At 42.7% G+C, this 15,636-nt stretch overlaps 1 protein-coding gene across 1 annotated transcript; it reads right to left on the bottom strand.

Annotated features, from left to right (window-relative positions):
• Positions 1-1,478: 1,478 nt before the first annotated feature.
• LOC121545105 (calcium-binding protein 39) lies at positions 1,479-15,581 on the bottom strand. The gene is made up of 8 exons (XM_041855505.2): positions 15,360-15,581; positions 10,102-10,241; positions 9,639-9,803; positions 9,162-9,280; positions 5,191-5,359; positions 4,850-4,975; positions 4,546-4,689; positions 1,479-4,199 (listed from the first exon to the last, which is right to left on the bottom strand). The coding sequence occupies exons 2-8, from the start codon at positions 10,216-10,218 to the stop codon at positions 4,008-4,010; spliced, it is 1,032 nt and encodes a 343-aa protein (XP_041711439.1). The 5' UTR covers positions 10,219-10,241; positions 15,360-15,581; the 3' UTR covers positions 1,479-4,007.
• Between the last annotated feature and the right edge of the window lie 55 nt (positions 15,582-15,636).

Genomic DNA, 15,636 nt, shown 5'->3' on the forward strand with positions numbered 1-15,636 from the left:
ATGGAAGCAGTGCTGGCACGGCGGAACACTCCAACAGAGGGACTCAAAAGTTATCCTGTACAGCGGCTCATGTCTAGGAGCACAGGAAAACCACTCAAACCTCAAGTGGTTCAAAATGTCATAGCAAGAAATCAAACCTAAGGGCTGACAGCAAAACACCACTATGACACACATGCCATGACATGCCCAACATAATCCAAGCACAAACAGTGAGGGTCCTTCTTCACCCCAACAACTCAGCCAGCACTTGGACGCTGGGCATATGCACTGATCAACTCAATGACTAGTCGTATGAAGTACTAGTGAATGGTTAAAAATATAGCAGAAACAGAAAATACATTCATCCCCACGATCGACCACCAAACAAACATGGATGAGGATGACTGGGGATCATGGAACGAACCCACCACCCCAGCGGGTGGTGAACAACAGGCTGCTGCCATGGAAGCAGCCCCACCGCCTGAAAATCTAAGACACACCTGTGAGATACTCCAGAGACTGTATAATTTAAAAGGTCATACAAAAAAATTAGAGGGAAGCAGATTGGAGTAGTCTGCTTATGGACTTTATACACTGGTCAAAAAAATAAAGGGAACACTTAAACAACACAATGTAACTCCAAGTCAATCACACTTCTGTGAAATCAAACTGTCCACTTAGGAAGCAACACTGATTGACAATACATTTCACATGCTGTTGTGCAAATGGAATAGACAACAGGTGGAAATGATAGGCAATTAGCAAGACACCCCCAATAAAGGACTGGTTTTGCAGGTGGTGACCACAGACCACTTCTCAGTTCCTATGCTTCCTGGCTGATGTTTTGGTCACTTTTGAATGCTGGCGGTGCTTTCACTCTAGTGGTAGCATGAGACGGAGTCTACAAAGTGTCTGCTGGGCCTGCGGGATGAGCAGCTGGGCCTGGCCAGGCAGGAGGCTGCATGGAGGGCCCTGCATGGGGATGCACTGCAGGCAGAGGGACACAAGATGTCTGTCCGGCTTCAGGCACAAGCAACCAAGGCCAAAGACACCATTGAGGAGAAGAGGATGCTACGTGAGAAACTGAATAAAAGTGTTGAAAGAAGCACAGGAAGCCATGAGGGAGAATGAGACTAACATTGGATATCGAGAGGCTTGGAAAGCAGCTGACAATTACGGTACAGAGGCAGGAGGAGGCCTCTCGGTTGGAGCATGATATAGCTCTACAGAGACCTGGAGGAGACCAACGCTTAGCTGAAGGAGCCATACATGCAGCCGCATCGCCTTGGAATTCCTGCGCAGGCACATCAATTACCTATTACAGGGCACAACACAAGATTGCACACATTTAGCAGAGTTGAAAGACACTTTAACGAACTCACAAAAACATACTGCAAAAATGTTGTTTGTAGGGCAGGCCTTTGGTCCAACTACCCTCTCCAATGACATGGTGGAAATACTGTATGATGGATTGTCTTTATTGTAATAAAAACTCAAAGTGGTGTCTTAAAATTTTATATATGTTTCCACAATTTCACCTTTTAAAATAAAGCTATGTACACATTTAATCTTCTCCCACAGTAAATAAAGAAAATAATCAGATACAAAGCCTATGGGAAAATAGGAAGGCAACAGAGTGAAAGTAAAGCAAACATTTTACAGTTCAAATGCAAAATTCTGAATCACCCAACAATTATTTAGCCTTGAGAAATCTTGAGAATGTTATAATATTGCCATTGAGTTATTATACTAGCCAAGTAACCAGAGGTCTTAAAATGATCTGAAACATTTTGCTTTATATTTGATTTCCTCTAAGAAATTATTCAGTTTAAAGTTGAGATCAAACACTTTGTTTAATGCTTAGTGTACCACAAAACAGGTGATCTGGAATTCCAATAACTAATAGTATGTGGGCTGATTATAGTGACCCAGATTAAGCCTATAGTACTGCTGCATTAAATTGCACTTTTGGGAAAAAAGTCCTGGAATACCATCTCTAGTCCAGAAGTATATTCAAGGTTTATCTAGATTCATGAAATCACATTTGCAGTTAATCATTTACTAAGTAAAATTAATTTGATCTGGGCCAGTGAAGTTGGCGTTGTTTGGGACTTGCATTATTTTCTCCCTCAAATTACCTTTGGTTAAGAAAATTGAGAGGTCTATACATCCACATAGATGGTCTTCACAATCAAATAAAAATTCTGAAAGTAAGGAAACATTCATACTTTTGTGGGGCCAATCCTGTAATTCATTATGAATTGACATGAGGCACCCAACAAATACATTTAGTTGAAAAGTCTTTCCCCTAAGAGAAAACCAGGTCCCACTCCCTGCTTAAATTCAAAACAAAAACATTGATTTATTTAGCATTCATAATACAAACCACTGCTGTTTATCCAAAATATCAAATAAAATATATTGTCAAGGAAAATAGAGAACACAGCACTTATGAACTCAAAACCCCATGAGGTATATACTAGAATTGTGCAAACAGACACCATATATTTCTGTAATCTGTTATTATGCAATTTAAGTGACACCAGGTAAGGCAAACATTATGTTATTTCATGATAATCCTATTTTTTTGTTCATCTGGACAACATACAATGTAATTATTGATAGAGGTATTGATAGGTCCTAACCATGAGTCAAACCCCCATTGAGAGAATGTGACCAATTAGGTGCATTGGATTCAACATAAATCATCCCAATTGGCTCATTCAAGTTTGACAATGCAGGTCATTATGTGGATCATGTAATGTGTTTAAAGGCCTCTGCAATGGCTTCCTGACCAGTGTGTCTGACTGCGTGAGAGTGAGGCCTGAAATACAACATGCAGCTCATGGAAGCCCATGCTTACTAGCATTTTAGGAGTATCAGAACTCTGGCAGATTCTGCTGCTCTGAAACATTATAGTGTTACTTTTGTGTTGTATTATTCTTGTCCGATAAGATACTATGTGTTAGTAACATTGTTGGGAGGATACATCTTATCAGATGTCTGCAAAGCAATATTATTATTATTAAGTGATCATTTCTAAAAGAAAAAACACCTTCCTATCTTACACCAGTTCCTAACTGCATATGAAAACTAGCGAGCATCCGGGCGGAGAAAAAGAGAGCGCTAGCATTGGGATCAATCAGAGTAAAGAATGGATGGCTGCCTACAGTCACCCTGCAGCGTTATCTGACACTGTCTATTTTAGTCCACTAGCCTGGCCCATACCTCACAAATCTCATTGATTCATGTTTTCATATTTTTTGTTACTGTAATCTCTGATGGATCCTATTAGGACAACTGACGCAACTAAAGATTACAATTACCTACTTCGATCAAAGTGTCTATCCCAAGCAAAGAATAATACCACTAAGGTCATCCATATAGTAAAAGTCCCGGATCAACGAAAGAGCTCTTAAATAAAGCAATAAACCAAGATATTATGGAATTAGTTAAGTGTGGTGTCAGAATCAAGACAGTTACAAAATAAATGTTAACTACCCCAGCAAAATAATATATTTATTTAAAAATTCTAGTTCCTAAAATATCATATAGGACATCGGTCTTTAAAAGCTTGCAAATCCATTTTACATTTCCTGTAAGGTTTGGGGAGTCTTTGCCTGTTGTCGGAGAGTGTATTCTGTTTTATGTTGACCATGTATTCTAATTTCCCAGGGATTGCTCAGGTGTGCTACTGTGCTTATTAAAAGAGAATAATGGTGTGTTTAAGGTCCAATATAACATCATCTGACTAAGTGCATTGATTCATACCAATTGGCTGAAATTGCTCTATGGTTTAAATAACTGTTCTTGGGTCACTTGTTGGGTGCGCCTTAAAAATCACCTCCGTTCCCACATGAGCATTAGAAACTTAAAAAGGGATGAGGAGGGAGTTTGTACAATATATTTTGCCTATGTTTGAAGTTAAGAGAAGGGAAGAGTAATGGATTCTAGTCAAGCATGCCTCTCTCGCTCTCACCATCATTCTCACTCTCGCCCTCTGAACTGGCGTCCCCCTGCCTGTCCCCTCATGCCTCCTCTGGTGGCGGGGGCCTCTTCAGGTCGCGGATCTGCTTGATTAGGTAGTTCTTCTCGTCGCAGAACTGCTCGTCCTCGGAGCGATCTGTCTGGAAGTGGCTCAGGAAGTCCACCAGCTTGGTCTGGTTCTTCAGCAGGATGTCCAGCACAGGCTGAGTCTTGTTGGGGTTGGCCACAAACACCTAGGACGAGACCGGACAGAACAGTGTTTGAATTGAATAGCGCTACAGCGTGACAGTGCCATAGCCTGACATATATTCTAGTTGGTTAACTGGTAAATGTATACCTTAGTATATGTTAATGGAATAATTTATTTAGAATAATATAACAGTATGAAGTTATTACTACGTTTTAAAGGCAGCATGAATATTTCTGCATCCTCTATGAAGACTGAGAACGGTAGATTAGGGGATGGAAATGTGAACAACATGCATTTTAGGTCAAGTAACCAAAACAGTGGAAAGTAGGACAAGCAGAGACCAGAATCTGTACCCTTGGCCTCTCCATTAATAAAACATTTCTACACACCTTGAAGACATGGAAGGCCTCAAACTGGATGTTGCGGCTGTTGTCTCGCAGCATGTTCATCATCAGCTTCAAGTTCTCGGCACGACTGATGTACTTGGTCATCACAGTGAAGTTATGTCTGTCCAGAAGAAGCTCTCCCAGAAGCTGCAAAACAGTTTGGTTAGTAATATAAAAAGGAGGGTCATCATTGCTTTTAGGATAAGTTCGGAAGATATTTCAGTTACAGAAGAAAGTCACGTGAGAGGTCAAAACTTAAAACGGACAAAGTGATACCATGAAGCATCAAACAGGTGAGATAGAGTACCTTCAGGGACTGCCGTTTGGTGACATAATTCTCAGAATGCAGGAGCTTCTCATATTCTGTAAACACCCTGTCATAATTGGTCTCCAGAAAATCTGCGCACATAATCTTATGTCTCGTGAGAAGATCCTAGCAACACATTTGAGAGAAAATAACAGGATATTAGATAACATAGAAAAAACAGATCATACTAAGCACACTAGTGCTAACGTCCTGTCCAGGGGATGTACTTGTACATCAAGCTGCCTCACGATCCAAGAGGTTGGTCATAGGGCAGGAACCGTTCTGGCTCGGACAAGGCTTACTTTATAGGACATAAAGAAGTGAGAAAAGCAGCAGTGTACCTTGAATGAAGCGAAAGCGTCTGAGGCGATGTCGAAGGTGGAGAGCTCTACATAGCGGAAGAAGCAGTAGAAGTCCTCCGAGAAGAGAACGCTGCGTGCCAGGGGCTCATGACGCAGGCACTCCCTTAGCATCATCCCACAGTTCAGAGCCACCTCCGCACTCTCGTACCTGCAAAGGTGGGATTCATGTCAGTTGTGCTCAACATTACTACGTAGGTGTGTTTTGTTGGTGATTATTACATCTGTTGCGATTGTATGCACGTGGGTCTGCAAATAGGGATGTGGCGGTCATGACATTTTGTCAGCCGGTTATTGTCATGCAAATGTCTGCCGGTCTCACGGTAATTGACCGTTAATTAACAAACACATTTAGCATCTCCAGGCCTCCAAGCCGCATATGCGCGCCTTTGGAACATCGACATTTTTTAAAAAGTCTAATAAATCGATTTAATATACACCATCACAATAAATCCATTATTTATTTTAGGCAGGTATAAAGAAACATTATGATATGAAGAAAATGTATTTCAGAAGAACAGAATGAGTTGGCCTACTGTATGTTATCTGGCTATGCGCCATTCCATAGGCTAGTTCATTTAGCAGACAATATTTGCTAATAAGTGCCATTTTTTTTATATTAAGAAGAATAATTGAATTTAGCTATTTTTCCCATTCCGGCTATGTTGAAGAGGCTATGTTGAGCGTAAAAGTGATAATTTGAAGTCCTATTCACTAGATTTAGAGTTATTTGGCAACTTTAGTTGTGAATGATACAAACCTTAGAATGTCTTTGAAATCAAAACAAATATGGGCTGCATGCTGCGACTATAGGCTATTGATGATTTGAGAAAGTCGCAAAAAAAAAAAAAGCTTGCACTCTGTTCGTTTTTCCAATCATGCCGGGTAGTCTACTCCAGTTTTACCGCAGAGCATGTGCTTAATATGAGCAGCTGAGAAATAAATATAGTAGCAGCTGGGACCCTCCTCTTTGTTGTGGCAGCCATCAAAACTCTGCTTTCACAGGATTGCATATAGAAATGTCTGGGCTTATAAGAACACTTATTTCACTCCACACATCAACCGCTGTTTGAGGAGCATGCAGCCTCTCACTGCACGACAGGTGAAACGCTGTATGCCATGGGCTCTCCAAACCTGTTCCTGCAGCTCCCCAGTGCTTAATTTGGAAAACCAAGTGAAATTTGTTCAGGAACATCGATAGTAATAAGTCTTCAAACAAAACATATTTCATAAAAAAAAAAATTGATAGCCCTTCTCTCTGCGCACTTGAGAAAGGCATAAAGGAGAGAGAGGAAACGCACAGTGGTGAGATATTCTGTAGGTAAAAGGTAATGTGTAAGCCTATTCATTATGAAAATTTTAAAAATTGCCCTATTCCTAGGCTATTCAAAATCTAATTCACTATAAATTGTCCACTAACTCTGTAAGGCGCTCTCCACAATCAATGAACCAATAGCATTGCCTAGGCCTATACGTTCTCTCCCAAACTCATGGATAGAAAGTTTGGTAAGGTAATCAGTCCATCCAGTATGCATAACAGTCCACACGCAAAGGCGATTGCTAGAATTTGTTACATTTGAGTATAGGCTAGACCAATTATGTACCAAAGAAATCTTAAATCTTTATCCTTTATGTTTTTCTGCCGTGCGTAATATACGGCATGCTATTAGGCTATATATTGTATAACAGCACAATCATTATTTTTATTCTGTTTTTATAAAAAAAATTAGCTTGGGCTTTTACAGTGGGGGAAAACATGTATTTAGTCAGCCACCAATTGTGCAAGTTCTCCCACTTAAAAAGATGAGAGAGGCCTGTAATTTTCATCATAGGTACACGTCAACTATGACAGACAAAATGAGAAAAAAATAATCCAGAAAATCACATTGTAGGATTTTTAATGAATTTATTTGCAAATTATGGTGGAAAATAAGTATTTGGTCACCTACAAACAAGCAAGATTTCTGGCTCTCACAGACCTGTAACTTCTTCTTTAAGAAGCTCCTCTGTCCTCCACTCGTTACCTGTATTAATGGCACCTGTTTGAGCTTGTTATCAGTATAAAAGACACCTGTCCACAACCTCAAACAGTCACACTCCAAACTCCACTATGGCCAAGACCAAAGAGCTGTCAAAGGACACCAGAAACAAAATTGTAGACCTGCACCAGGCTGGGAAGACTGAATCTGCAATAGGTAAGCAGCTTGGTTTGAAGAAATCAACTGTGGGAGCAATTATTAGGAAATGGAAGACATACAAGACCACTGATAATCTCCCTCGATCTGGGGCTCCACGCAAGATCTCACCCCGTGGGGTCAAAATGATCACAAGAACGGTGAGCAAAAATCCCAGAACCACACGGGGGGACCTAGTGAATGACCTGCAGAGAGCTGGGACCAAAGTAACAAAGCCTACCATCAGTAACACACTACGCCGACAGGGACTCAAATCCTGCAGTGCCAAACGTGTCCCCCTGCTTAAGCCAGTACATGTCCAGGCCCGTCTGAAGTTTGCTACAGTTCATTTGGATGATCCAGAAGAGGATTGGGAGAATGTCATATGGTCAGATGAAACCAAAATATAACTTTTTGGTAAAAACTCAATTTGTCGTGTTTGGAGGACAAAGAATGCTGAGTTGCATCCAAAGAACACCATCACTACTGTGAAGCATGGGGGTGGAAACGTCATGCTTTGGGGCTGTTTTTCTGTAAAGGGACCAGGACGACTGATCCGTGTAAAGGAAAGAATGAATGGGGCCATGTATCGTGAGATTTTGAGTGAAAACCTCCTTCCATCAGCAAGGGCATTGAAGATGAAACGTGGCTGGGTCTTTCAGCATGACAATGATCCCAAACACACCGCCCGGGCAACGAAGGAGTGGCTTCGTAAGAAGCATTTCAAGGTCCTGGAGTGGCCTAGCCAGTCTCCAGATCTCAACCCCATAGAAAATCTTTGGAGGGAGTTGAAAGTCTGTGTTGCCCAGCGACAGCCCCAAAACATCTCTGCTCTAGAGGAGATCTGCATGGAGGAATGGGCCAAAATACCAGCAACAGTGTGTGAAAACCTTGTGAAGACTTACAGAAAACGTTTGACCTGTGTCATTGCCAACAAAGGGTATATAACAAAGTATTGAGAAACTTTTGTTATTGACCAAATACTTATTTTCCACCATAATTTGCAAATAAATTCATAAAAAATCCTACAATGTGATTTTCTGGATTTATTTTTCTCATTTTGTCTGTTATAGTTGACGTGTACCTATGATGAAAATTACAGGCCTCTCTCATCTTTTTAAGTGGGAGAACTTGCACAATTGGTGGCTGACTAAATACTCTTTTTCCCCCACTGTATATAGGCCTATGCGTATGCATAAGCTCTAATAACACTAGCGTTTTGAATTAATCATCACCTTAGAAAGCGCTGTCCATTTTGTTGTGTTAGGATTTGAAACAACATCCACAACGACCATGTTTTCCACTCAGTTTCAACCAGTTGTTGAACTTCTTTCTTCAAATTGATCGATCACAGTGAGGTGAGGTGAGTTTTAAAAGTATGATACTGTTTTGGTAAGTGTTTGATGTTATTTTCGATTGTATTTGCATTGATGTCAGAGTGGTTAGAGGGACAATAAAGCGCCGAGTACCAGGCCATTAGCGACCTGATGGTCGTTAGCGAGATCGGTACTACCAACGCATGTCCAGAGTGCATAAGAGGAGATTACCGTGACTCAACGGTCACGTGGAATTTTACTGGGGTCATGACTCATGACTGCCGGTGTGGCAGTAATACGGTCACCGCAACAGCCCTATCTGTAAATGAACAAACAGGGGAGTTAAATGCCTAAAAAGTCACTTAAATGGGGACAAAACCTAAATAAAATAGATAAATCCATGCCTCTTGCTTATCTGGTCTACTGATCTAACAGATGGCAGATGGGCAGCTTTGAGACTCACCCTTTCAGCAGCATGAAGAGGATCTGTGGGTGTGAGGAGATATACTCAACCGTGGGCGTACGGGTGCCAATCTGACGCCGTACAATGTTGCTGAACAGCTGGACCACATCCTTCTTTCCCTGGTGGTCAATGATGAGAAACATTCCAATTAATGAAGAATAGGACGGTGCACAACTTTTAAAAAATACTGAGATAAAAGGAATGAGAGGCCCACATAGAATACTGTCGCTCTCCAGTGCTTTATTCCTGCACTCTGCATTTGGGTGCAGGAATAAAGCACTGGGGAGCAGAAATATTCTGTGTGCGGACCTCTCAAACATTTCAATCAAACAGTGGGAATGAGTGCTGATGTGTCACATTGTGTCTTTATGCTCCTCCCTCTTCTGTATTGATTCATACATCCACTATGGACTACAGTAGTATAAAGAATACATTTCTCCCCCCACACAAAGCTAAATGGGTAGAACATTTCCCCACCTCAAAATCAATCCTCTGCAGGTTTGCAATGAGAGCAATAAGGAGGTTGGTGTTGTACAGCTCCTGGGCCAGTTGGGCCACAGCCTCCGTTTGGGGCTCCTTGTCTCCTGTACCACACAGCACCTCTTTCAGCGATGACAGGTTCTTAGACACCTCTTCTGCAACCTGGAGACAAGAAGATATGAGGGAACAACACTTAGTTAAATCAGGGGCTGCATCTGAAATGGCACCCTATAATATAGTGCATTACTTTTAACCAAAACCCATATAGGGCTCTGGTCAAAAGTAGGGCACTATATAGGGATTAGGGTGCCATTTCGGACGCTTCCAATGACTCTCACGGCATTGCTATATGAAGCTGCTGTCTGGATGCTCAAATGTTAGAGACCAACTTTAACTAACAAATGCGAACAGACAATTTCTAGTGTGCTCTCAAAACAGCAGTCCATAGGTATCACCTGACCTTTTCACATTTTTTGCTTTCTGCCGCATCCAGCTTTTCCAAGTAAGCCACGTTCTCCTTCAGACTCTTCACAATCTCTGCTGGGCTCTTCTGAGACTTCCCGAAGGGGAAAGGCATGATGAGAAGGTGATGAGTTGAGTCTGGATGTAGAATGTAAAAAAGGCACCGCTTTCACTTTGGATAAAATTGATAACAGACGAATGATGAGCTATTACGTGAATAAACTGCTTTGATATTAAACTACAGCACACAAGGTCTGACTGAGATCATGGCCTATGCCTTCACTGAAAAATGCACAGTCTAAGTGATGACGTTACACACATTACAGTACACTACGGTAACCAGAGCCATATCAACTATATATACAAAAGTAGGTGGACTCGGCTTAGGGGATTCGGCTATTTCTTCACATTTCTGCCCTGCTAGAGCTGCCCCGGTCAACTGTAAGTGCTGTTATTGTGAAGTAGAAACATCTAGGAGCAACAACAGCTCAGCCGCAAAGTGGTAGGCCACATAAGCTCACAGAACGGGACAAGCGAGTGCTGAAGTGAGTAGCACATAAAAATCTCGGTTTTCGGTTGCAACACTCACTACCGAGTTCCAAACTGCCTCTGGAAGCAACGTCAGCACAATAACTGTTCGTCGGAAGCTTCATGAAAAAGGTTTCCATGGCCGAGCAGCCGCACACAAGCCTAAGATCACCATGCGCAATGCCAAGCGTTGGCTGGAAATGGGTAAAGCTCGCCGCCATTGCACTACTTGTTTTTGTAAGAAGTGTTGACATGCTGAATGCACCGAGGTGTCTGTTTAAAACTACTAGCACACAGCTCGGACACCCATACATACCCCACAAGACATGCCACCAAAGGTCTCTTCACAATCCCCAAGTCAAGAACAGACTACATAGAGCCATGGCTACATGGAACTCTATTCCACATCAGGTAACTGACGCAAGTAGTAGAATCAGATTTTTTAAAACATAAAAATACATCTTATGGAACAGCGGGGACTGTGAAGAGACACATAAGACACGCACTCTACAGACACGTACATATGGATTTTGTATTGTAGATATGTGAAAGTAGAGTAGTGGCCTGAGGGAACACACTTAATGTGTTGTGAAATGTGTTATGAAATGTAATGTAATATTTTAAATTGTATATAACTGCCTTAATGTTGCTGGAGCCCAGGAAGAGTAGCTGCTGCCTTGGCAGTAACTGATGGGGATCCTTAATAAATAGAAATACTGGAGCAGTGGAAATTAGTTCTCTGGAGTGATGAATCACACTTCACCATCGGGCAGTCTGACGGACAAATCTGGGTTTGGCGGATGCCAGGAAAACGCTACCTTCCCCAATGCAGTGACAACTGTAAAGTTTGGTGGAGCAGGAATAATGGTCTGGGGCTGTTTTCATGGTTTGGGCTAGGACCCTTATTTCCAGTGAAGGGAAATCTTCACGCTACAGCATATATTCTAGACGATTCAGTGCTTCCAACTTTGTGGCAACAGTTTGGGAAGGCCCTTTCAAATCAAATGTTATTTGTCACATGTGCCGAATTCAACAGGTGTAGACCTTACAGTGAAATGCTTACTTACAAGCCCTTAACCAACAATGCAGTTAAGAAAAATAAGAGGTATGAAGAAAAAAAAAGAAAGAAAAAAAAAGCAACATTAAAATAACAATAAGGAGGCTATTGTGGGTACCGGTACCGAGTCAATGTGCGGGGGTACAGGTTAGTTGAGGTAATATGTACATGTAGGTACAGGTAAAGTGACTATGCACAGATAATAAACAGCTAGTAGCAGCAGCGTCAATGTAGATAGTCCGGGTAGCCATGTGATTAGCTGTTCAGCAGTCTTATGGCTTGGGGGTAGAAGCTGTTCAGACGCCTACCGGACCTAGACTTGGCGCTCCGGTACCGCTTGCCATGCGGTAGCAGAGAGAACAGTCTAGGACTTGGGTGGCTGGAGTCTTTGGAACTTTTTGAGGATCTGTGGACCATTGCCAAATCTTTTCAGTGTCCTGAGGGGGAAAAGGCATTGTCATGCCCTCGTCACAACTGTCTTGGCGTGTTTGGACAATGATAGTTTGTTGGGGATGTGGACACCAAGGAACTTGAAGCTCTCAACCTGCTCTACTACAGCCCCGTCGATGAGAATTGGGGTGTGCTCGGCCCTCCTTTTCCTGTAGTCCACGATCCTCTCATTTTTCTTGATCACGCTGAGGGAGAGGTTGTTGTCCTGGCACCACACTTCCAGGTCTCTGACCTCCTCCCTATAGGCTGTCTCATCGTTGCCGGTGATCAGGCCTACCACCGTTGTGTCGTCGGAAAACTTAATGATGGTGTTGGAGTCGTGCTTGGCCCCGCAGTCATGGGTGAACAGGGAGTACAGGAGGGGGACTAAGCATCAGCATGGCAGATGTGTTCTTGCCTACCCTTACCACCTGGGGGCAGCCCGTCAGCATGTCCAGGATCCAGTTGCAGAGGGAGGTGTTTAGTCCCAGGGTCCTTAGCTTAGTGATGAGCTTTGAGGGCACTATGGTGTTGAACGCTGAACAGTAGTCAATGAACAGCATTCTCACGTAGGTGTTCCTTTTGTCCAGGTGGGAAAGGGCAGTGTTGAGTGCAATAGAGATTGCGTTATTTGTGGATCTGCTGGGCGGTATGCAAATTGGAGTGGGTCTAGGATTCCTCAGATGATGGTGTTGATGTGAGCCATGACCAGCCTTTTAAAACACTTCATGGCTACAGACGTGAGTGCTACGGGTCAGTAGTAATTTAGGCAGGTTACGTTGGTGTTCTTGGGGACAGGGACTATGTGGTCTGCTTGAAACATGTAGGTATTACAGACATGGCCAGGGACAGGTTGAAAATGTCAGTGAAGACACTTGCCAGTTGGGCTTCCCTTTGTAGTCTGTAATAGTTTGCAAGCCCTGCCACATCCGACGAGCCTCGGAGCCAGTGTAGTAGGATTCAATCTTATTCCTGTATTTACGCTTCGCCTGTTTGATGGTTCGTCTGAGGGCATAGCGGGATTTCTTATAAGCGTCCGGGTTAGATTCCCGCTCCTTAAAAGCGGAAGCTCTAGCCTTTAGCTCAGTGCGGATGTTGCCTGTAATCCATGGCTTCTGGTTGGGGTATGTACGTACGGTCACTGTGGGGACAACGTCGTCGATGCACTTATTGATGAAGCCGGTGACTGATGTGGTATACTCCTCAATGCCATCGGATGAGTCCCGGAACATATTTCAGTCTGTGCTAGCAAAACAGTCCTGTAGCTTAGCATCTGCGTCATCCGACCACTTCCGTATTGAGCAAGTCACTGGTACTTCCTGCTTTCGTTTTTGCTTGTAAGCAGGAATCAGGAGGATAGAATTATGGTCAGATTTGCCAAATGGAGGGCGAGGGAGAGCTTTGTTCTTGTCTGTGTGGAGTAAAGGTGGTCTAGTTTTTTTCCCTCTTGTTGCACATGCTGGTTTCCCTGAATTAAAGTCCCCGGACACTAGGAGCACCGCCTCTGGATGAGTATTTTCTTGTTTGCTTATGGCTTTATACAGCTCGTTGAGTGCGGTCTTAGTTCCAGCATTGGTTTGTGGTGGTAAATAGACAACTACGAAAAGTATAGATGAAAACTCTTGGTAAATAGTGTGGTCTACCCCTTGTCTTACCGGAGGCAGCTGTTTTGTCTTGCTGATGCTAGGAAAAACCAGCCAACTGTATATTAGCCATGCCGTCGTTCAGCCACGACTCGATGAAACATTAGATACTACAGTTAATGTCCCATTGTTAGGATAGTCTTGAACGAAGCTCATCGAGTTTATTATCCAATGATTGCATGTCGGCCAATAGGCCGGATGGTAGAGGCGGGGTTACCCACTCGCAGATGAATTCTCACAAGGCACCCGGACCTGCGTCCCCTGTATCTGCGTCTTCTCTTCACACGAATGACGGGGATTTGGGCCTTGTTGGCTATCTGGAGTAAATCCTTCGCGTCCAACTCGACTTAGTCCAGTTCGAGGTGAGTAATCGCTGTTCTGATATCCAGAAGCTCTTTTCGGTCATAAGAGACGGTGGCAGAAACATTATGTACAAAATAAGTTACAAATAATGCAAAAAAAACACAAAATAGCACAATTGGTTAGGAGCCCGTAAAACAGCTGCCATCTCCTCCGCCGCTATTATTTAATCACTTTCCTGTTTCAGCATGACAATGCCCCCGTGCACAATGCGAGGTCCATACAGAAAATAGTTTGTCGAGATCGGTGTGGAAGAACATGACTGGCCTGCAAAGAGCCCTGACCTCAACCCCATCTAACACCTTTAGGATGCGAGCCAGGCTTATCGCCCAACATCAGTGCCAGACCTCACTAATGCTCGTGGCTCAATGGAAGCAAGTCCCCGCAGCAATGTTCCAGCATCTAGTGGAAAGCCTTCCCAGAAGAGTGGAGGCTGTTATAGCAGCACTTTGGAATGATATGATATGTTCGACAAGCAGGTGTCCACATACTTTTGGTCATGCAGTGTATTAATATCTGGCTCTGATGGTAACTAACAAATAATGTCCTGACAATAGCATATTTGCTCATCACCATAACTAGCCTAAGCTGTAGGCTACATTGCCTGCTACATAACTCGTGGTCAGATAATAGAAAACAGAATGATCAGATCATAGCAATCAACTGGATCAAATCGAATGCAAGTAGCTACATAGTTAGAATTACATGTTAGGAAGTTAGCTAGGTGTCTATCTGTATTGGGCCATCCACACCCATAGCCAAATGGTAAACTATTATATGAGTTATTGGTGATTTTCGGTAATATCCGGTGTCACTCAATAAACGTGCTGATTAAATAACTATTATTTTCTGCTACCTTTCAATTAGACCGTGGCAATGAGTTTGTTGAGGATTAGTTAGAGCTGATGATTGATTAGCTAGCTACTTTTATTTTGGTTCGCTAGATAGCTTAGTTTGTTGACATTGTGCATTAACTTATAGGACACCGACAGCTTGTTGGCTAGCTAGCCAAATGTTCATCTTGGCTCGCTAACTTGGCTAGATAGCTACATTAATCTGAATCAAATTGTGATAACACACTTGGTCGATGAAACCACGATAACACAGTCAAATACAATTTCCAGAAAGTTGCTAGCTAGCTCAGTAGCAAGCTAACAGTACAGTTATCAGTTAAAAACAACGAGCTATTAGCAAACTCGCAGCTGGCTAGTTTAGCACGTTAGCTTTTTTAACACTCACCAAGCTCAGAAGGTGACTGCGAAATGTTTTGAAAATATCCTGTGGGAAGTGTAAGACTTATACTAAACCTATACACCACACCTATTAACGACCTTCATCACTATCGTGCAAAATTATTTTCTCGTGACCTAAAAAGTATTTCTGCTGGCTAACTGTTGTCAGACAACTTCATTTCCCCTAACTCCTCGTTCTGGGGAAAACGGGCGGGTATGTTATGTTTGAGATGTTCGATTGACATAACATTTAAACCAATCGAATGTAAACGATGGAAAGACAC

This window comes from Coregonus clupeaformis, chromosome 3 (assembly GCF_020615455.1).
Source record: "Coregonus clupeaformis isolate EN_2021a chromosome 3, ASM2061545v1, whole genome shotgun sequence".
NCBI lineage: Eukaryota > Metazoa > Chordata > Actinopteri > Salmoniformes > Salmonidae > Coregonus > Coregonus clupeaformis.